Source organism: Pteronotus mesoamericanus, unplaced genomic scaffold, assembly GCF_021234165.1.
Source record: "Pteronotus mesoamericanus isolate MK-2021 breed Mesoamerican mustached bat unplaced genomic scaffold, CSHL_Meso_final scaffold_85, whole genome shotgun sequence".
NCBI lineage: Eukaryota > Metazoa > Chordata > Mammalia > Chiroptera > Mormoopidae > Pteronotus > Pteronotus mesoamericanus.
The window spans coordinates 1,684,542-1,707,268 of record NW_026555329.1 but is presented as its reverse complement, the minus strand read 5'-3'; the positions used below and the strand labels follow the sequence as shown (position 1 = coordinate 1,707,268).

At 42.6% G+C, this 22,727-nt stretch overlaps 1 protein-coding gene across 1 annotated transcript in view; it reads right to left on the bottom strand.

Moving 5' to 3' along the window:
• JAZF1 (JAZF zinc finger 1) overlaps positions 1 to 22,727 on the bottom strand; it is a 302,566-nt gene that overhangs the window by 109,728 nt on the left and 170,111 nt on the right. The window contains exon 2 of the mRNA XM_054563892.1: positions 17,544 to 17,616. Coding sequence (XP_054419867.1) covers positions 17,544 to 17,616 — 73 coding nt within the window. The remainder of the gene's footprint in view (positions 1 to 17,543; positions 17,617 to 22,727) is intronic.

Below are 22,727 nucleotides of genomic sequence, written 5' to 3'. Positions count from 1 at the left end.
CAGGGGCCACAGGGAACCTCTTCTAATCTAAGAGGTTCCAAAAGGTCCAGCTTCCATTTCTTATCACAGTCTTTCACCGGAGACTTCTGTTCATTTTGAGAGGATGGGAGGAAGTGGGGGCTGGACTGAGTGGTGTTGAAAGCAGAGAGGAACAGAAATCATCCAGAACCCTGCTCTCTGTTTTCCCACCCTCTTACATCTGGTTCCTTACTCTTATAGCTTTTGTGATTTTCACAGACTGATCACAAATGATAAAAAGGAAAGAACAAATCTGCACATAAGATCTTTATTCCTCAGCAGCCACACGAATGTTTGTCTAGTCATTCAGTTTTAAACAAGGGACTCTATACTTTTATATGACTGACTTAATAATTGTTCTATGGGGACTGAGGCCATAAATCTGGGCTTCAATCTGGATTTCATATTTGGTAACCTTTTGGAAGAAATTCCAGAAGACAGCTTGCAATGTACACCCTTCCTTCACGTGTTGAAAAGATCTAGCACTGTTCTATGTCACGACCCTGCTCCATGACAGACAGATTCATCACACTGGTCATTCATAAACACCAGGTACTGATGTTTTCCTTAATATTTAATTGGCAAGAGTTTGTAAAATGGTAATTCTTAATGCCTGCAAGGAAATAGTGAAACAATATTCTTGTTCACCTCTGGTAAGAATGGAAATAACTACATCCTTTATGGAAATAATTTGAAAATCTGTATCAGTTTTAAAGCGTTCACACTCTTGAATCTCAGTTCTAGAGACATGTCAGAGGGAATCACAGCATCATTTATAACAGTGAAACATGAAAACTAATCCAATGACCAACACAGGAAATAGATGAATAAGTTCCAGGCACTAATGCTGACAAATGATTATTTAAAAAAATATTTAGAGACCAAAAAACCCCCCTCATACTATAATTAAGAAAAGTAGATGACTATATTCTATATATGATTCTGGAAAAATATGCAGAAAAGAAACTAGAAGGAAATACTCAGAAATAGTAACCATAGTTAACTCTACAGGGAAAGATTTAAGTATTCTCATTGTCCTCTTTATTTTGCCAAATTTCCAAAATGAGATACTTTTGTGAAGAGAAAATTTTAATAAGACAGGGAATCATACAGATGAAAATTATAACAATATGTTTTTGATTGCTAATTTGTTTTTACAGTTCTAAAATACAGCATCTATATATTGCACTCTGCGTTCGCCACCCCAAGCCGTGCCTCCTTCCGTTACCGCGCATCCCCTTTCCCCTCGCTTACCTCTCCCGACCCATTTAAATTTTTCAAGATGGCGAAGAGTCAAAAAAATCTTAATTCCCACTGTGGGTAAGGAATAACAAAACTTAGACATCCTACACTGGAACCTGTTTCTGGAGGATACTTTGGTGAAATATATAAAAATATTTGCCTCTGTCCATCTTTAGACTCAGCAATTCCCCAGTGGAAATTTATCCTAAGGGAGTAACTGGACAAGTGTGCAAAGAAATGTTCACATAGCTTGTTTATTGTTGTATTGTTTATACATCAAGATTTGAAAATGAAAGCTAACTGCTCACCAAGAAAAGGTTGTTAAATAAATGTATAGTAACCCCATTTGTAAGTTAATATGCAACCACTAGGTTAATAATAAATGCAGCTACTTATCATCAATGTAAAAATAGTTCCAAAATGAAACTTGTTTTAAAAAGGGGATTATAATAATGAAGTATAAAGTGTGGCGTGGGTGTGTGGGTGTGTGGGTGTGTGTGGGGGGGGTGTGTGTGTGTTCTTCCCGCCCTATGCATGTGTACACACACACTCACGCAAATGTCATTATGGAAATATTTATACATTAATAAATGGAGGGAGGAAGGAAAAAGAAAAAGGAAAGAGAATAGAGCCCACAAAATCCTGGAAGGACATAGGCCAAAATATTGAGTGGTATTTCCTGTGCATCGTGATGGAAATACAGGTGATTTTAATTTCTCTTTTATATCTTTCATTGATATATGAATCATTAATAATGAGCATGCATTGTTCACAGCATTTACATTTTCAAAATGATTTCAAGAATACTGCAACAAAACTTTATTAATTCATCCTCAGCTGGAGACCCCAAAGCTACCGACCACAGGCGAAGCCTTTCTCTGCTCCTCCCCGTGGTGCTTCAGCCCGCAGAGGGAATGCTATCCTGGATTTCGCAATTCTCCGTTCCATACACTCTTTACACTTTTATTATAGACATATGTATACCTCAGCACATTGCTTTTATCCTCAAAAAAAAAAAAAAAAAAAAACACACACACACACACAAAACCCCAACCAAAAACACAAAGCCTGTTTTCATTTTTGAAAAGAAAAATCTGACACAGCTGTGGCCTCTTTATGGCTGTGCGCTGTCAAAGCTACCAGCAGACGAAGGTACAGACAAAAGCACCTGGGAGAGCCTAGGGCAGAGGCTATGGGCCACCTGCCCCCTGTCTGGCCGCATCCACCCGAGGCCTTAGCAGGAAGGGGCTCAGGGACCCCTGCAGCATTCTCTCCTTGGGCATAGGAAGGAAAAATAGAAGACACCCCCCCACCCCAGTCTCCTGACTGCCTGCTCCTTCATATGGTGGTAAAAGAGGGATTCGACGGACTCATACATTCATTTTAAAGACATGGACTAACAAGTTTACCAGTGTTATCTGTGGATTCACATTGGCCAAACTACCTATTATCACACAGCAATCTAGAAAACACATAAATGAAGCAGCAAAAATTTAAAAATGCTTTCTCTACTATCATTCTTAAGTGTGTGAGGATAAACACTTGAAGGGACACATTAAAGAGTCTAAGTGATGAAATCTAAATGCTATTTCTTTCAATGGTTTATTCCTATTATTTCAGCATTTTCATATAGCAAAAATAAAGAGGTATGATAGATCAAAAGTAAATTGCTCTAAGTACCACTGTACAACCACTGGAATAACCGAACTTGAAATGACTGACAACACAGAGTGCTGGTGAGAACTCGAACAGCTAGCAGTCGCGTGCCTCGCCGGCAGGAGAGCAGTGTGGTTCAACCACCTTCAAAACCAGTTTGGCTGTTTCTAACTGCTAAATACACCCCTATACCATACCCCAGTGTTTCCAATTCTAGAGAAGTGAATGCTAGGCTCAGAAGAGACTGGTACAAGAATGTTTACAGACTAACAGCCAAACACTGAATAGGAAAATGGATAAATTTGGTAATCCATATTGAACAGAAAAACCCTGATACAAATGGAAATTAAATGGAAGACCACTTGAAATTTCTGATTAACTTGCTGTTCTATAAGTTGTACTTATTCTATGCATAACAGAATGAGTTCCCTAATTCACAGTCCACATAATAAACTTATTAACAGATGGGAGAGACGAGAGCCAGAAAGCTGTTATTTTGAAGATGGGGAAAAAAGAGGCTTGTATCAGGTAGAATTCCAGAGCTAGGATCTGACTTGTTTTGTATTTGACATCTTTTAGGGGCTATAAAGATGTTGTGGGACCTAGGGGATCAGAAATTGAAGGGTGTACAATAGTTTTTCAAGTTTGAATTAAGGTTTCTCTGATACTATATTCAAATATGTACATGTCCCTTTAAAATTCTAGAAAATAAGACCTTGCTGCCTTAGCCCTAGAGAATCTATGCCAAAGACCAGAAATAATTTTTTTAAAGGGTAAATGAGCTAAGAGCATAATGTGCCTTTATGACTAAACACATTCTGGCTTTGAGTTCTAAAAAATATGGCCGCTGTCTCACAAAGATTAATGCAACATAGGGCCAGCTTTTCATCATACTTGTTTGGCTCAAGAGAATTGTACATCACTCAACCTGGTTGGTGCTGAACACAACGATAAAAATGGGCAATAAAAAAAAGAGCGAATGTTTGCATGGGCACAATGAAGAACAAATCTAAGCAATTTCCCAGCTTATTTGTGCCAAATGAATCTGCCCCAATAATGAAAATATAAATCAACTCTGAACCAACAATGGATTCTCTTTTTCCTGAAGCCTGCGTAACAAGAGGCACCTGTAGTTGACGCGCAGGGCAAAGAGTGAGCCCTGCGGCGCTCCTCCTCTAGGTGTTAGGATGAGGGCGCCACTCACCCTTTTCTGGTCACCTTTGCTTGGGCAAAAGGCAAACTTGGAGAGTATCTCATATATACAGAGGGGAGCACGCAATTTGCCAAGGTGACGCTGTGCTTTGAGTGCTGAACTATTGCTAAACTCTTTCGACTTCAACTATAAGATTGAGTTGGCTAAGCCAGGCACAGCCAAGAAAACACGGACCCTGACAGTGCCGCGAAGGCAAGGACAAGTCCAAAAGCCGGGTCTGATGTCTGGTCTGGCATCCTGACCCATCTCATTAGACGGGAGAGGGAGCTGGCAAGAACTAATTGCATGTGGGCCCCACCATCTGTAGATTACACGGGCCCATGTTGTCACCTAAACCTGCAGGGAAATCTCAATGATCACAGGGTGGAAGCTGCTGGAAAGCCTTCTCTGCAAACCCTGCTTGTCAAACATCATGTTTACAGCCCTAACAGCAGTGCCGTGTGAACGGATCATTGAGGGAAATGCACTAATGTGCATCAAACAAGGGGTGAGGAGGGGACAGCCCCTGAGACAGGACCCACATGAGCACAGCGACCAGGGACTAAATTACCACCTGCGTGGGGCTGAGTAAAAAATCCTCCCCATTTGTTGTTTGGTTTTATCAGCAACTGGACATAACATAAAATTCAAGCCAGCACTTCAATGCAGTCTGGTAATCCCACGTGATCTTCATGTCTGATTAAAGAACTAGATGAGCCCTGGCTGGGTAGCTCAGCGGGGTAGAGCATTGTCCTGATACACCAAGGTTGTGGGTTTGATCCCTGGGCAGGGCACGTACAAGAATTGACCAATGAATGCATAAATAACTGGAATAAATCATGTTTCTCTAATTAAAAAAAAAACTAGATAAGAGTAAATTCTGAGCTATAGGTTTTTAGAGGCAATGTGTATGAGGCAAGGCGATAGTGGTGGAGATCAGGAGACATGGGCATTGTTCAGGACATGCCTGGATTCTGTGCGGTTTTGAGAGAAATCATCTGACTTCTTCTCATAATATATGGGTAATCCAGAAAAATGACAGAACAGAGATATATGACCAGAAGATGTAGCAGTTCAAATTCCAAGACTGTCATTTACTAGCTGTGTGAACTTGGGCAAGTCACTGACTTTTCCTGATCCGTGTAAAGAGTGAGGTAAGAGCCCTCCTTTAGAGTAGAATCATGGCTCAATGGAGAAAATACGTGATTGCACAAGAAACTAGGATACTAAAGTATTTGTGAAAGTTCCTTGTGAAATAATTACAATGTGATCATAACTCTATTACTTGCTTCTGCCGCAACCTACTGCACAGGGCAGTATGATGACGGATTAAATATGTGAAGTTCTTATGGAAAGTAAGGTAATGGTATGGGGAGGCACCAGGACATACAAGAAAAAGCAAAGACTTTGAGACTGCTTTTCCCCAAAGATAGATCTGGGTGTGAGCCCACATCTAAAAGCTACTTAATAACTATGACAACTGAGGTGTTCTTAACCTGGGGTCTGTGGACCCAAAAGGGCCCTAGGTAGAATTTAAGAGGTCTGTAACTTGAACAAAGAGAAACTTCCGTCTTTACTTTTGCTAACCTTTAAAATGTAGACTTTCTTGCAACTATGAATATAAGCAGCTACTCACAGTATTTTAAAAGTATCTATTGTACCTATATAGAGTCACAGTACAATTGGAGCAGATCTCAGACCATTGTTTATACCCATTACTTATTTGCAATTATGGAAGCTATTAACCTGGCACCTAAGCTTTCTTATTTAAGGCCTTCATCAAGAAGCACATGCTACCATGTCACAAATTTGTAAATTTTAATATTTTGGCAATTGTATTTTAATAAAACTGGTTTCCTTTGTTATCCTGTATAATATAGGTTCTGAATTTAAAAACATGTTCGGGAAAGAGTCCATAGGTTTCACCAGCTCACCAAAGGGGTCCAGGGCACTAAAAAAGTTAAGTGTTTCCCCCCCCCTCACTAAATTCATTCCCTCCGGTGTGAAATGGCGGTCAGAGCTGTGACTGAAGCTCATTGCGCAACCGCAGACGACCCAGCCAAGTGTAGTGCCCAGTGCCCTGCCCTGCAGTACTGGTTCAACTAACAGGATCTAATCTGTGTTGAAAATTAGACAAGGAGAGTAATTTTCTGTAGTACACACGAATTCTCCCTCAATATCACAATTTTGATAAAATTTAGCTTTGGCCTTTTAAGGATTTAAGGCTCATGCTTTCTTACGGCTTGACTACATTTGTTCAGGCCGACGGTCTTGTGTGGTTTGGGGTGACACAGCTGTGTGGCTGTCCTTTCCGAGTCCAGGCTGCTGTCTCTGGAAACAAGCTGCACACAGATCGGAAGTGAGAGTCCACTGTGGGGCTGCGGATGCAGAGCTCCTTCCGGTGACGTGGGGCTGGCCTAACTGCACTGCTGAGCCGACGGGCAAGGTCTTAGCCATGGCATGGGAAATGAGAACAAGTTATTTAGAAACTGAAAACATGGAGCTATTTTAAAGCTTGCGAGTGAAGAGGCCTTCAAAGGCAAGAGGAGTATTTAGGCTCAGCATAATGAGCCTCAATGTGAGAAAATTAAGTAATGTTTCAACTTCAGTCCCAAATCAACAGTCTCAGCAATATGAAAGTATCCTGCAAATGGGAGTGCGTTAGAGCTATGAAGGGAAGATTCATGGCCTTCTTAATTAACTCTGAGGTGCTGCACATAAGGGGAAAATGATAAATCAAGTAGCTTACTGCCAGAGCCTGAATTTCCAAATGAAATAAGAGGTGTAGCGCCTGGAGTCATTTTGTAAATGTGAATGGTGGGGGTAAGAGGGAGATCTCCAAGGTCATCCCTTATGTTGAAATTCACCACTATACACAACAGTCCCTGCACTTACCAAGTGTGAAGAGGCAGAAGTAGAAAGATGCATAAAACACAGACTGGGAAGGCAACACAATGTACATATAAAACTGTGATCATTAGTCATGCACTTACTCAAACACTGAACAACTAAAGTGTTGGAGGCACTGTTCTAGAAGCTGTGGATACAGAGATAACCAACAGGGCAAAGTCCTTGCCCCTGGAGAGCTCACAATTTCCAGGGGGAAGACAGGCTCTCAGTGACAACACACACTGTGATCTCAGGTGGCAGTGAGTGCCAAGAACATCAAAGCAGAGTAAGGGCACAGAGGTAGGTGGACAGGGAGCTGTTTTAACTGCTGCGCAGGGAAGACCTGCAGTGTAGGGGATACCTGACCAGATACCTGAACAAGGTGGGAAAGGGAGCTGCGTGAAGCTCTGATGGGATGAACAGCATCCCGGCAGAAGGACCAGCAAGGACAAGAGCTGGGATGAGGATGAGCTGGGTGTGCTCAAGGAGCAGGAGCTGGGGTAGGGGTTGGGGTAGGGGTTGGGGTGGGGGTGGGGGTGGGAGTGGGGGGGTAGGTGGTGATAAGGTGGGAGAGGTGGGGGTGCCTGATCACAGAAGCCTTGTTGGCCATGGTGACGAGTTTTGCTTTAATTCCAAGCGTGACAGGCCAGTGGCGGGAGAGGGAGGCAATCTGAGATTCCATTAAGGTAGAAATACAAGCAAAGAAGCATTGGCCTGTAGAAGAAACAGGGGTCAATCCACACTGCAGCAATGGAAGTAGTGGCCAAAAATATAAACACATGCAAATGAATCTGGAAACAGCCTGAATGCCCACCAATTAATGGAAGGATTGAATCGTTATATATCCATATCTTAGAATTTTACGTAGCCATTAAAGAATGAGTTAGCGCAATCTCTGACTTTGACCTAGAGATGTTAAGTACAAAACAAAAAGTGTATATTATATAACTTGTTTTCCTCTGCCATTCTGTCACATTTTAATAAAAAATGTTACAAACAGCCAAAGCCCTACATCTATGCCTGCACTGAGGAAGTACACAGATGGATACCCACTATTATATCAACACTGTGATGGGACTAAATGAAGCCGGAGGAGACGGGGGGTCGAGGCCACAGAGGTGAGGGTGGAGGCCCTGGAGCCAGCCTTGAACATGGGTGAAAGACCCAGATGAAGAGACGAGAGAGGGAGGTTGAGATTGAACATGGAAATGGGAACACTGGAAACTGATAACCTGATAAATATAGCAAGGTTTTCACCTGGGATGAAAGAATTATGGGACAGTGTTGCAGGTCCAGCTGGGGTTGGAAAGGCTGTTTGTGGTGGCGTGAAGCACACTGTCAGGTACCTCCCTGTGGCGACTCTCGGCTGCTCACCTGAACAGAGAGACATGCTGCCTGATGCTGAGATTGGAGGTGATGAGTAGGCAAGGACATTGGGACAAGGGAATTAATCTAAAGTGGTAAATTCGAAGTTACCATCCAGCAACCAGCCTGAATGTGGAGGCAAGAAGGAGGGGCTGAGATCCTAGAGGTCTCAAGGCAAATGTGGCCAAAGAAGAGGTAGCCATGGAGACGCTGATCAGCAGGGAAATGTCACAGTTGAAGACAATGAAAGTACAGTAGCTCTTGCTTAGGACAAAGTCCAGTAAATGGAATTCTACAAAGTTGGGAGAAAGAAGTAGAAGTCTAATTCTAGATAGTTTCAGTATCACTGCATCTCTCTTGACCTGTAATAATTTTGAAGATTTTGAAAAAACTGCAACAATGCAGCTTTGCACTGGATTCAAATATGCATAAAATAAAGATTAGCTATAAATGCTGATGGGTGGAGATAAGACAAAAAAATGGCCTGATATTGTTTGAGTTGTATAAGCAACCTGTTTTAAAATAATTGCCCTGAGAACAAACTGCAGATGACAAAGTAAGTTATACCAGGAGGCCTAACAAGCGAGTCATGTCACCCAGCTCTGCCAAGACTCACCTCCCCTACCATGTGTTTTACACCAGCAGCACAAGCTAATTGTTGGAACAAGCCAAAATGTCACATAAGGGCGCTTTCTGGCTTCCCAGTATCCGTTGACTGTACATGATTTTTGCAGAACACAATGAACAAGCCGAATCAAGCTAGAGATATTACAAGGGAAATCTGGCAGGCAGCCATCTCGGCTTTGTTTCAACTGATGTCCATAAAAACACAGGCTAAGAAAATGGTAGCACGATGTCTGGTGTTTGAGATCTAACAGCATGCAGCATGTTTATGGCATGCGTTCGGCCACAAACTTCAGTCTGGGGCTGAGGCACACAGGACTTCAGATCTGGTGGACAAAGGAGGGAACGAAAAGCATGTCTTGAACTGTAATAAATGTGACTGCTTTCTGAAGACCACGAACAGGTGGTTTCAGGGGAAAAAAACACAGCACTGCCTTTAGATTAAAAAAAGAAAACCCAAATGTTTTAGGCTTGTTTGTATAAAATAAAAGGCCAGTGCACACTTGTCTAATTACAGCTTTTTTTAATTGTCCAAGGCTATAACAGACTATAATCTGGCAAAAATGGGTCCATCTGAAGAATAAGGGCATGGAGAAACGGGGGGCGGTTTTGGAGTGAGAATGAAAGCGGGAAAGAAGACGCAAGCTTTCGTTTAGCAGTTCACATTCGGTAGGAGGATTTTAAAAGAAAAAAAAGCATCCAGATTGATTTTATTTTCATTCAAAACCACCTTTTGTTTAGTACCCTTTAAGTGCCTGAACACATTTATAATTGCTTTACAGCCTGTGTTCCCTAAATCTAACATCTGGGCCATCTCAGGGAAGGGTCGCTACTGACTTCCCCCCTTGTGGGAGGGCTAGATACTCCTCTGTCTTTCGTGTCTAGTAATTTTTTACTTGTATATTAGACACTGTATTATCAGATTCATTCCTATGAAGACTAGTTATTTTGTTCTACAAGACAGTTCAATTTCGGGCTGATCATGTTGAATCTGTGCAGGCCTAAATTTATACTTTATTAGGTCAAATCTGTGGAAAGTCCAAAGTGTTTCCCGAGACTTTCTAATTTGTCAGCATTTACCTCCAAAGTCTGTCTCCTCTGAAGATCTCATGGGGCCTTGGTTTTAGGTGCTGTTAGGGTGTCTCTAGAGCAGCCACAGAGTCTGGCACAAAGTCGTCATTTCTCATTTGAGGTCTTTCTGGCATCTAAGTGGAAGATTCGGGTGTTAACAAGTTGTTTCCGTGCTGGCTGAGTTGGAATGCAATGCCTACCAGCACTACTTGACCTCTGGACTGTTTCTTCCTCGCCCCTGTTGCCGTTGCTCTTTCGTAAGACTCCTGGGCTTACCCTGCACAGATGCAGCCCACCCACAGCCAGGGACTCATGAAGGGCCCTCATACAAACCTTGACGGCCCCTTGCTGCACAGATGCCTCAGCTCCAGTTCCCCTGAGCCCCAGGTTCCAGCAACTTCAGCTGCCCCAGCTCTGACCCGCCTGCCCTCAGTTCAGGGTCCTGCTGCGCTTGGGCTCTCGCTCACACTACTGCAATATGGAAACTGCCCTCAGAGTGAGCCTAGTGATCACAGGACTCGCCTCCTAAGTCTCCTCTGTCTTGGGGATCAGTCTTATGCTGCCGATTGTCCTGAGCCTGAAAACCATTATCTCATACATCTGCCCAGTTGTTTATGGTGCAAGAACTAGTTTATTATATCTTTATACTCAATTCCATATAAATGCTGAATAAAAGTTGTATAACATTTCATTTTCATCATACAATCCTCGCAATGCACATGGTTAGTAGAGTTTCCTGGTTTCTCACAGAAGTGTAGCTAGACCTCCTAGACTCAATCATTTATTCACTTTCACACACATTTACACTCATTCATTCACTCATTCAATAAATATTGAGAGTCCACTATGTGCCAGACACTGTTCTGGGGGTTGGGGACACAGTTGCAGGAGATAGGAAATGTCTCTGCCTCATGAAGTTTCCTTCCTAGTAGGAACTGCTCTGGCCCTGTTCCAAAGCAAAGGCTTCCTTTGCAGTTGTTCCTCTAAGTATTGAGTTGATAGAGAAAAAGTTGACTTGGCATGAGCAGAATATGGGAGGGGGAGGGAGACCCATTACTCATATAACACCACGTCACAGGCACTGTTGTATGTGCTTTCTACGCACTGATTGATTCAATACAGCAAGGAGGCTATTATGAGAGATGAGAAAGCAGAGGCTGAGACCTGCCAGCCTGCTCACGCAACTCGTGAATAGCAAAGACAAGACTCAAAGCTCAGCAGGCTCACCCCTGAGGCCTACTCTGAACCCCACATCACCCCCTTTCTCATAGGGGGAAGAGGATTACATTGGAGTTGGGGGGTTGGGAATGGGATAAACAGTGAGTTTCTAAGGAAAAAAAACACAACAACTTTCTTTAAAAACAAAAACAAAAACAGAAGCCAGCTAGGTGTCTGGGCAAGTTGTAAGAAGTAAAGGGATCATTACTAAAAGAGGCAAAAAAAACCAAAAAAGAAGTTGATTAAGTTAGCAGATAAGGGCACAATTTTGTCTTGCCTCTCCCCAGCAGAGTCTGAGAAAAAAAGATAGCATTCTGCATTTGAATCAGAAAAAGGATAGAAAGCTGTCCTGAATAAAAGGCTTCGAGGTTCTTTGGGGAACTTGAGGATGTGGGTGGAAGTGATAATCCTGGCAATGCCTAACTGGTACGCACACAACTAGGGCCATCAGATGCTTCAAGAAGATGTATTCTGGTTCAGGTACACATGAGAATTACATTATCCTTCTCGGAGGCTAAAACACACACCAGCAGAGGAGTGGGTGATAAATTCTGTGGTAAAGAAATCCATTTTATTTAACTCAGGATTTCCCAGACTTAATCGACCAAAGAACCCTTCTATGATTAGCTCAGGTGTGTGTATGTCTGTGTGCGTGAGAGAAAGAGACTGAGGCTGCTGAACACACCCCTTGGAATCACTGTTCTATGAAACCCATTTTAGAATTTGCTGTCTACCTTTAATAGCAAACACTACGCTAAATAAAAATTCATTTTTAGGTGGTCAAACCTAACTACTACTGTGCCAAGTAGGGAAGGGAATTGGAGTAGCATGGTAGTTTAGGTGTAAAAGAATATTAAAATTTCATTAGGTAGTAAATGACAAGGACTGAGTGCAAGAAGGTACCAATTTGTGCCTAGGCATGATATTCTTTTACAATTTTTACAAAAATGATATACATATTTTAAAAACTAAAGTTAATTTTGAAACTCCAATTTATATTATTTTAAAACATTTTGTAGAGGAAATAGTATAATTAATAGCCATGGCCATGCATGTTGTTATATCTTTAAATTATCTCAGTTATCCATTTCTGGGACTCCATAAGTTATTAATAAGCTATCTCATCACCTCAAGGCAGCTCCCTGAGCTACACGGTAATAACCTGAAGGAAATACCCAGATGTAACCTAGGGCTTCCCATCAACGCTTTATGGAGACTCGGCTGACGGCGCTCTGCCGCTCACCGCACTGTGCTCCGCCCTTTCTTCCCTCCTCATCTAGGATGCCACAGTGGCCTTTCCCACGACAGCTGAGGCCTGCTAAGCTAGGATGTGCCTTGCACACTCGTTTTTGGGTCGCAATGTGTCATTTGGGAGTTACTGGTCACCTCTTATGACATTTTTAACTTCTGCTCTCTCGCACTGTTTCACTTTATTAGGTCGCCACCCTCCAATTATCTGCAGCACGGTCATTACTCTTATTTTTGTCTGTGGCCCCTCTGCCCAGCTGCCCTACCCTAATTCCCAATGTTAGTTTTCCAAATTCCCTTCTTACTTCTCTGAACTAGTACTGACTCTGATATCCCCATAAGTCAGGCTGCGCAGTGATTAGGAACGCAGATTCTGGAGCCCGACTGGGCAGGTTTGAGCCCAGCGCTTCCCTGGTGTACCACCTGCGGAAGTGGGGCAAGTCTTTTAGCTCGAGTCTCAACTTCTGCACCTGTGAACTGGAGATCATCACAGTACCTCCTTCAGATGGTTACTAGGAAGATCAAATTGAACAGCATGTAAAAAATGCTTAGCAAAGAGCACAAGGCAAAAAAGTGTTAGTTTTGCTCTTTCTAGTGTTAGTCCTTCTATATTCTTTCATTCAAAATTTTCTAGCTTTGCTTCTTGCCCTTTATACTTTATTTTCCAGGTGAATAAATATTATAGACTAAGCAATTAAATTTCCCACTACATAGACCTCTCATTGTTCCTCGTGTCACAAAATTAATAGAACTCCCTATCCTTAAAATTTATATCCATCTTTTTCTGCAGAACTGTTCCACAAACTTCGCTAATTCATTCAGCCTCTCTCATTAAACTATTTCTACTTTAAAATTTTCTCAGGTATTATAGCAGACCTATTTTTTAAAGGAATTAAAGGTTTATTAAACACGTTATGTTCATGAGAGTGAAGCATTTAATATTTATATTAAATAGATATAAATAAAGGCTCCAATTTCTACAATTCTTTTCTTTTTCTAATCCAAAAAGCTAGCTCCATTTTAAGGATCCTAACCTTGTTGATTTCAGTCAATGTTATTGCCAAAGAAAAGTTTCATTTCAATCTTGAGATGCCCGAAAGTACATTAGAGTTGGACAAATAGATATACGAGCAGAGAAATATTAATTCTTTTTCTGCCTTCGGTGCTCAGCAAAGTTAGACTTCATTTTCCCCTGAGGTTTAAGAAAGAGATCTTTCATTGGTTCTGTATGTATTTACAGTGCTCTTTTCTGCCGGCGTCAGGATATTGCTGTCAGGCTGACTTTCTTTCGCAACACCTAACCCGTATTAGTCTTTAGTCTCTTCTCGAATCCATACTGGCTTCATGTGACTTTCAATGTTTCCCTTCTGTATCTGAGGCCCCGAAGACGTTTTTTAGCACGTTTTCCCTATGGCCAGACTTGGCTTCATCCATGCTCTGCCCTCTTTCTTTTACTAGGTGTTTATTTACCATCTACAAACAAATATCCAGAGTGTCTACCATGTGTTAAGTGCTGTGTTATGAATGTGGCACTGTCCAGAAAGGGATCCCGAGTGAGAAGCATTGTTAGTAACCTGGGCAACCTTCCACACAGTCCCCCTCCTTCCCCTAAAAGTCACTAGGAAACATATCGATCCTCAACAGATGTCTGTTTCTCTATGAGCTGGGGTATGGCGTGATAAATTCTCTATTTTCTCATACCTCTAAAAACAATGATGTGTCCAGTTCAAGATGAGTCTTCTCCAGGTCCCAATTAGTTTAGAGCAAACACAGAAAATTCAGGAACCTGCCAAATGACATCCTGAGGACATAATCCAGCTCATGTCCTCATGAAAACCCAGAAGGTGGGAGTGTTCTCTGGGCCACCCGGCCCATCTCTTTAACGGTCATTGTCAGGAAGAAGGACCATGCCAGATCAGAAGAATTGAGGGGCACACCATCCAGGTGCAATGTGATATTCTGGGTTGGACACTGGATGAGACAACCAACTGTAAAGGATTCATTTAGATCATCTGGGAAAATCTAATGTGATCTGGTTAGACATAGGTTAGTGTACTGATATGGAAAAGCAGAAATCAATGACTAAAGAGTAGGTTACAGAATGGTACACCAGCTTTTTGTTAAAAATTATTTTTTAAGAAAGAAACTAAAAAATATGTGTAAAAGTATTACCAGTAGAGACACATGGAAAAAATGTGTTTTAATTAAAAACATTTTTTTATTATACTTTCTAATTTTCTACAATGGCTATAATAATAGATTATTTTTAAAAAATGACTCATTTTCTCCCAGAAGACTCATCCAAGAAATTTTACATCCACTGATTTTGTCGAATTTAGGATTTGGGCATATCACGCCGCACAGTTTATACTAAACTATCACACTTGATTCAGGTTCTCTAGTGGTTTTTCGTGTGTGGCTCTTATCCCTATTTGACTTCTTTCTTAGCCCCAAATCACACTTGGCAGAATATTTATTTCTTTGGCGAGTATAACACCTGTGTAATTAATAGATCCTTGCTGCCAACATGGCTGACAAATATGAGCAGCAAGAACAAATGTGAAAACCTCAAAGACTCTACTTAGAATAAGGATTAGTATCACATGAATTTGTATATACCCAGGTGGCATATCTTATCCAAAACACAACTACTGCACCATTACAAAGTCCAACTTCAATACCACAATTAATCTATAAGCCTACTCATCCTATTCCTCAATACTAGTAGCTAATTAACATTTCCATCATTCTAATGTATAAAAAATTTTCAACACCCATACTAATCAATGGAAATAAAGGTTTTGTGAGTAATCCAGATAAACATATACATCTTTATTTGTATTTTATATGATTTTGAAGGTGTTTTTACTTTAAACATCTTAAAAATTATGGGTAATGGTAAACTAGAGGTATTTTCTCTCACTTCCAGGGAAGGCTGACAAGCAGCAAATCCAAAGGAGATACGCAAATAGATGTTTACGTTAATTAATTCTTTTAAAACAACACGTCATAAAGGAACTTGAAACAGTACAGGCAACTCCAATTCAAAGCTCTCTCTAGACAAGGCTGAAGTTTTCTAACAAAGCATTAAAATGAAACAATCCAGATAATCCATTCCTAGTTTTCCACTTCAGACCCTGAACTGCAGCTCTGATACTAAGACTGAAAAGACCTTTGTTGTACATAAAAAAGGGACAGTCAGTAGAAATTCATGCACTGAATTATGAGCAGAGAATTTTTTGTTCTTACTCAAAACTAGTTTTGCTTTGCTTTTCTCTCCTCAGGCACGTGTACTTTCTTAATAAAAGTTGATTTCACGTTCTCTCCAAAATCACTGTCTCCATAATTGAGTTGGCTGAAAGACCAAGTCCTCTTTTAGACTTGACAGTTCCCCAAGCTTGTGCTCACAAGTTCTAACTGTTCCCCAAGCTTGTGCTCACAGGTTCACTTTTAGTAAAAACTCACGTCACTCTACACGGACAGGTCAGGTGATGAGAACATTTTTACTAAAAGATGAGCTGCTACTTTTGAGAGCAGGACCAATAAAACGCCATAGGTACTGTCAAGATAGGATAAAACAGAGGCCCCCAACCCCTGAGGACTGGACTGTTACCAGTCTGTGGCTTGTTAGAAACCAGGTGGCACAGCAGGGGGTGAGTGCGGCAGGTGGGGTGGAGGAGGGGGAATGGGACACTTCCCGTGCATTACCACCTGAGCTCTTCCTCCTGTCTCCCCGCCCCCACCTGGTTTGTGGAAAAATTGTCTTCCATGTTGCCAAAAAGGTGAGGGACCACTGGGATAAAGCATATAAAACAAAATGGCGTCACTCATGTCAACCAAGATGGCTGCCAGTCAGCCAGGACACTTTGGTTCAAGAAGGAAACTACCTAAAGTCATGCCTGGCAGGGTGAAGTGTTCAAGATCTCCACAAGTGACCTGAACAGATAGTCTGTAGAGGCGGAGTACCCTGGGATAAACCCATCTGATATTCCCTTATGGCTTATCGGGATCCCAAACCCTTATCCAGAGACCCAGGGCAGGTGGAACGCACGACCCTCAAGGGCATGGCTGAGGCAGGCTTCAGACCGCTGCTGAGACACCCGAGCGCTACCGCCCGAGGGGCCGCTCCACACCATGCTGATCTGACTGCCCTGCGACCCCAGGCTCTGCCCCTCGGCCCGCCCAGCTCCAGAGGTGCTACTTGTAAGGACTCTGGACGGCTGCCCTGCCTACTGTGCTGTCTCCCCAACCTGTGCACTGAGACCCTGGGACTCAGGTTCATTGTCCCCCAATTCTCCTGTATGATGTTACTACTGATTGTATCTGAGTGACTGATATTGTTATGAGGTTAATGTAGATTAGGAATAAATCTGCATTAGTAAAAACTGAATGAACCTGCATTAATAAAACCTGAGTGAATAGCACAGTCACCTATGTTGGCTCCCTGTTATTTCTGGATGCTGGTGTCACCTGTATGACTGGTGGTCAAACAGGTGGCTCAGTGCTTTCAGTTCTTAGGGCTCAGATCAGACGACCCGAGCGGGGACCGAAGGTGGGCTTATAGGGAGAGCTATATTGCAAAACACACGCTCACAACATTACTAAATAACTTTCTGATATTAAATTATTTCAATTTGCTATATCCTGATATAGTCTGATATTCCAACAATGTTCTGAATTCATAAAATACCTCTTCACCCCAGCATTTAAAAGTTTCACTCAAACATAAATCCATTAATCTCCCAAAATGCCCTATGAAGTCAAAAGAGCATATTCTAACTCTTCATACAAAATAGTTCCAGCATGAGCTTGTAAATCAGTCATGTTTTCAGCCATACGTATGCACAAAGAACTACCTCCTACACCTCCCCAATACAGAAACAAGAAAATTCCATATAAACGTTGATTTGTCAATAATCTCCTGTAAACATGTTAAACTGAAAACATTTTTTCTTCTCTGTTAAAAAAATACATTTAAAAAATAAATATGAGGTTGCTATAAATTCTGAAAATGGCTTACCTATTAATGTAGCTGAGGGCAACATAGGTTGGCTGCTGTAATTCTTGTTTTTCTAAAACACGTGGATCTGTATCTGTAATAAAAACACAATTATGATTTTTTAGCTTTTGCATCAGAATATATGAGCCTACCTAACATAAACAGAGGCTAAACAGAGAAGATTAATTTAGTATACCTCTTTTTAAAGAAAACTCAGTCAGCATAGCACATTCGTTTGTTCATTCATTCATAAATAACAAGATATTGCATTACTTTTCAAGGGAATTCCAAACATCAACAGTGATAAAACGTCCATCTGTCACACAAACTCTTGCACAATCCCCCTCATAAATATTGGTTTTCACTGCTTACAGTTACAATGTTGGCATGGTTTTTGGTGGTTAATCGGCCTAAGAAAGAAAGTCTCTGTTAATTATGTTCACTTCAATGCTGGAACAAATTAGTTGCCATTGGAAAGCGCCATCAATTTGAAAATCTATGGAGTATTGTTCTTGTTTGCCAAACACTTTTCTGGATTGGGATTCACATTTGAGGGTAGCTCTTCTTTTTAATTGCAGAATGAGTTTATTAAAACTTTTCTAGACTTTCAATCAGAAATTCTCATACTGGTTCGGATCCACAAACACCACATTCATCAGAGGGGTTTTCTGTCTCCAAGAGACAGACCTCAACACCACAGCAACCTTCTGTAAGTCTGCTTCTCCAACATAGCACACACACAAAAAACAACAACAAACAAAAAAAAACCCAAACAAAAACAAAAACAAAAAAAACCCCACACACCAAACTAACCCACAAACGCACACACACAAAAAATGCATTTTACAACTAGAAATGTACTCAAGATTTTCATGTAGCAATGTGATTGTGCTAAATATGCAAAAACAATGTTTATGTAATTTAATAAGATTGGAGGAAATGGAGCACATTTTTGTTTTCTTAGAAAAAGATTCAGATAATGCACACAGATTTTTCATTATAACCTCATTTAAAACCATTTCCTTATTAGAACTCTTCCAATTGCAGTTGGCAGGCATACCTTTTTTGAGGCAATGGCAGATGTCATTTCTAGCACCTTCAGTATAGGAAGTGTTCACTGCACGTGGCAGATGGAAGATCCACCCCCAAATGCCAAAGCGCATTAACAGGTGATGGGGTATGGGTACAGAGTGGCAAAAATGGCACAAAATCAATTCACAAGGCTTCAACTCCCAGACTAAAGCTGGACAGTAGTGGCATATTCATTCTTGGTGTGTTAATAACCTTGAGTTCATGTCATTGTTTTTCCAAGAATTTCAGGGACATCCTATTCAGAAACGCTGCTTCCTGGGGTCTCTGCCACTGCCAGTTCTTGAAAGCCAACTTCTAAACAAGGGACAAAGATCCACTCAATGGCACCATCAGGTTGGAACAGGAGTTTTCTCCCTCCTACAATTGCACTGCAACTGAGACTGTACGTCACTGGTCTACAGCTACAACCGGTGGTTAACTACACGGAAACCAGTCTTGGAGAGAAACAGGTTTCCAGTACAACCTTCACTCACTCATCTAAGTGTGCCACAACCCCAAAGTATACCCCTGCTTCTGAGAGGACTGTTTTGTGCACTTCTGATGCTCACAGGAGAGCAGTCAGTAGAACAATGCTCACCAGGGAAAGGTGTTTTATCCCTGCAACGGCCTGTTGGAATGCTGGGCAGGCCGTGTGTACAAACGGCGACTGATGGACCATGCCTGCAAGGTCTCTCTAGGTGCTGAATGAAGTGAGACACAAGAGACTGGGGATAAAAACTGTCAAAATGGAAAGAAAGGAGGAAGATGAGAAAGAACAAGGTGATGACTGCAGATGCCTGTATGGAAAATGTCTCAAGAACTCACAAAATAATTTTGCTTCAAGTTGAGGAAAAGATGAGAGAAGTGCTTAGCCTTTGAGACAGGGGCCTGAACCCGATTCACTAAAACTCATTTCTTCATAGAGACATTTGGTGTGTAAGAGATATTAAAGAATACTGTTCTGAGTCTCAAATGGGCGTATAAAGGGGAAAAGGGTTAAGAGGCCAATAAACAGTTTTAAGTCTTCCACTTCGGCCTCTATTTTTGTAACTGAGGCTCAGTCTAGCTGTACTCCCAACACCATCTTCTAAACCTTCCCTGTGTTCCCAAACTGTATCATAGCTGAAATACTACCTCCCTAAGCTATCTTGTTTTTTCCTTTTATCAGTGTGTATAGGCGTACACATAATTTGTATTACTCTTCTCTTCCTCACAACCCAAGTGCCTGTTTGGAAAGGGCGAAGAAAGTGCCCCATACAAAATTCTCCAGTCTGATGTTCAAAACAAGGCACTGGCTTCTGACACGCACACAGGCTGCATCTGGTAAGGCTGCGCACCAGAGTGTGTGTACCTGGCTTGCAAAGCGAGGCTCTGAAGAGGTCTCTCACTCCATTTCGCTGCCCTCCATGACCTGCGCTGAACGCCGGTTCGCGTGGCCTGCAATCACGAGCGGTGAGACCGGCTTCCCTGAGGCCCGAATGCCACCCGCCCCACGGGAAAAAGACCATTGGGGGAGCACCTCGGGCAGGGTTCTCCTCTTTTTCCCAGAATGCAGACTCTGGCACCTGACAGGAAAGCAGAATTTCCAGACAGATGTCCACCAGACCTAAAACATCTTTTTCAGATGAGATGTCTCCTTAGGCGACCTTTAGAACAGCCATTAAAGCTCCAAGTCCCCAGGACAAAGCTAGGCACTCGGTGCCCACACAGCAGGAGAGGCCTGCGAGTGCCACCCAGGGAGACGCGTCAGGGCCCCCGGCCCCCTGGCTGGCTGGTCTGCGGGGATCGTGACCCACCACTTTACGGGTTTAATGCTGCTGAGCGCTTCCCATTCAGTCAACGCACAATGGCTGCCTTCATTATTTCTCTCTTCCTAACAGAACAGAAAAGTAACTGACTGCGGCCAAAAACTCGCCACGGGAAAGGATTACAGCGATGAGAGACTAGGATTTTTCACAGCAGGACAGTGACATGCTCCTCAGGAAGACAGAACACACATTATCAGCATAAACTGGTGAGGCTTAACACTACCCTTTGGAGGTTACTGAATTCAATAAAAAAGAACATCTTTATACCATGTGCCACACCGCTGAGAAATTTTTCACATATAAGTTGCTACAATAAGAAGTGTGACATGAATTGCTGTCGTACACAACCTCCCATATTATTTCTCTGGCTTGTTTGTTTACGACACCAATAAAAATGTGAAGCTGGAACATTGGCTGCCATTGCCCAGAGATGTAATCCACTCAGTAAATGGCTGGCGGGATAGTAAACACTTGAGTTTGCATTGCCATGTGACGCTCTGTAAGCTGGTAACTGGCGAGAGTGTAAGCCTTTCTATGTGGCTGCCTGCAGCCAAATACACTATTCTACCCCTTTTATATCACTAAGGAGAGACAGAAAGACAAGCCCAAACCTTTTCAGCAGGGCAGGATACAGCCAAAAAACACACCGAGAGATACTGTGTTCTGCCTCAGGCCACCTCTTACACACTCACGCAGTTCAGGTTGACTGAGGGCTACGGGAATTTAAATATGGAAATTATTTGAAAATATCCAAGCAATAAAAACCTATGCCCTTACTTCAAAGTTCCTAAAACACAGTCTCCTCTCTGTGAGAGTCCTTAGTGTAGAGCTATGCCTCTTCTCTCATTCCTACCCCCGGGTAACAGCTTGGACACACGGCTATACAGCAAGGACCAGGCACTGGCACCAAGAGGAAGCTTTCTGTAGTTCCCACTACTTTTCAAGTGGCAACAAGGAAAGCAAGGCAGGGGATAGGAATAAGGAGAAGACAACATGCAGATCCTTCTCAATAGGAACTGGAACTGCAACAAAACCAAGGAGGGGCGAAGAGCGCTGATCGCCTTGTTCAATCCAAAAGGCCATGTTCACCAGCTCTGCTGTCTCTGACATTAGCAACCAGTGGCAGCTAGGCGTCTGAATTTGTGACATACATGTATGTTTCACCTTTTGTGGTGCTCTCTGAGCTAAAATGCACACACTATCAACGTTGTTTACTGGGGCTTACTGATGAGCTCATGAGCTTTAGCTATTCTGCACTGCTGGGATTTTATATATGTGGAATTATTTATAATAAGAAAGTCAGAAACCAGGGGAAGTACCTCCCAACAGCACTAATGAGGTCTCTATCAGTAGTGAGCTGTTTGCAGGCCGGAAGGCAGCAGTGAGGGCAAGATGTGACATCCCGCACCCTGAGAGCGCCTTCTGCAAGTCCTCCATCTTCCTGAGACCAGACTTTGTTCTAAGGGTGCATGGCAGCAGTGGGGGGCCTGAGAGGATGTGGGTGGGGAGCAGCCGGCTGTTTACAGCTCTGGAAGACCCTGGGGAGGCAGAGGCCACCCAGCTGGCTGAGTGATGCTGAGATCTGAGCTGGATACACCACTTTTCTTTGGACTCACTTGGTAGCAATTAACGGGCACAGTCTGGTCGCAGCCTTCCCCAACGGTTGAATTCATAAAGCCACGGAATTTTAGTTTATTCAGCATAGCCTTCCACCACGTCCCTGGCCAGGCTCGGCACACCCCTTGCCCTCTTTCTGCCCCGCTTTACTGTTGGCATGATCCCTGGACGCGTGTCACCTCAGAGGCTTTGTCCAGGCACATGCCTCAGCTTCTTCATCTCTGCAGCACTCAGTCTGGTGCCCAGGATTAGGAGATGCAGGACAATTACTGGATGGATGTACAAATTAATTTTATGATGAGAAAAATGGAAGACTTTTGGTCAAACATGGCAGATGGGTCAAGGGCATGTTTCCTTCACCATCTAAGGAAACAAATCCCCACTAAAGTAGAAATACAGGAATAAACTCCTAGGGGTAGAAGAAGGGGGAGAGATCAGCAGAGAAGTGATTTCAACCAGTGCTGTGAAAGACGGAAAACTCATTCGGGAAGGAAAGTGACCTAGCAGCAGTCCCCAACCTTTTTGGCACCAGAGACTGGTTTCGTGGAAGACAATTTTTCCATGGATGGGAGGGGTGGGGGGCATGGTTTTGGGATGAGTCAAGAGCAGTACATTCAAGCTCACCTCCTGCTGTGTGGCCGGATCCCTAACAGGCCCAGGCCAGCACTGGTCCATGGCCAGGAGTTTGGGGGCCCCTGAAGAGTAAAGG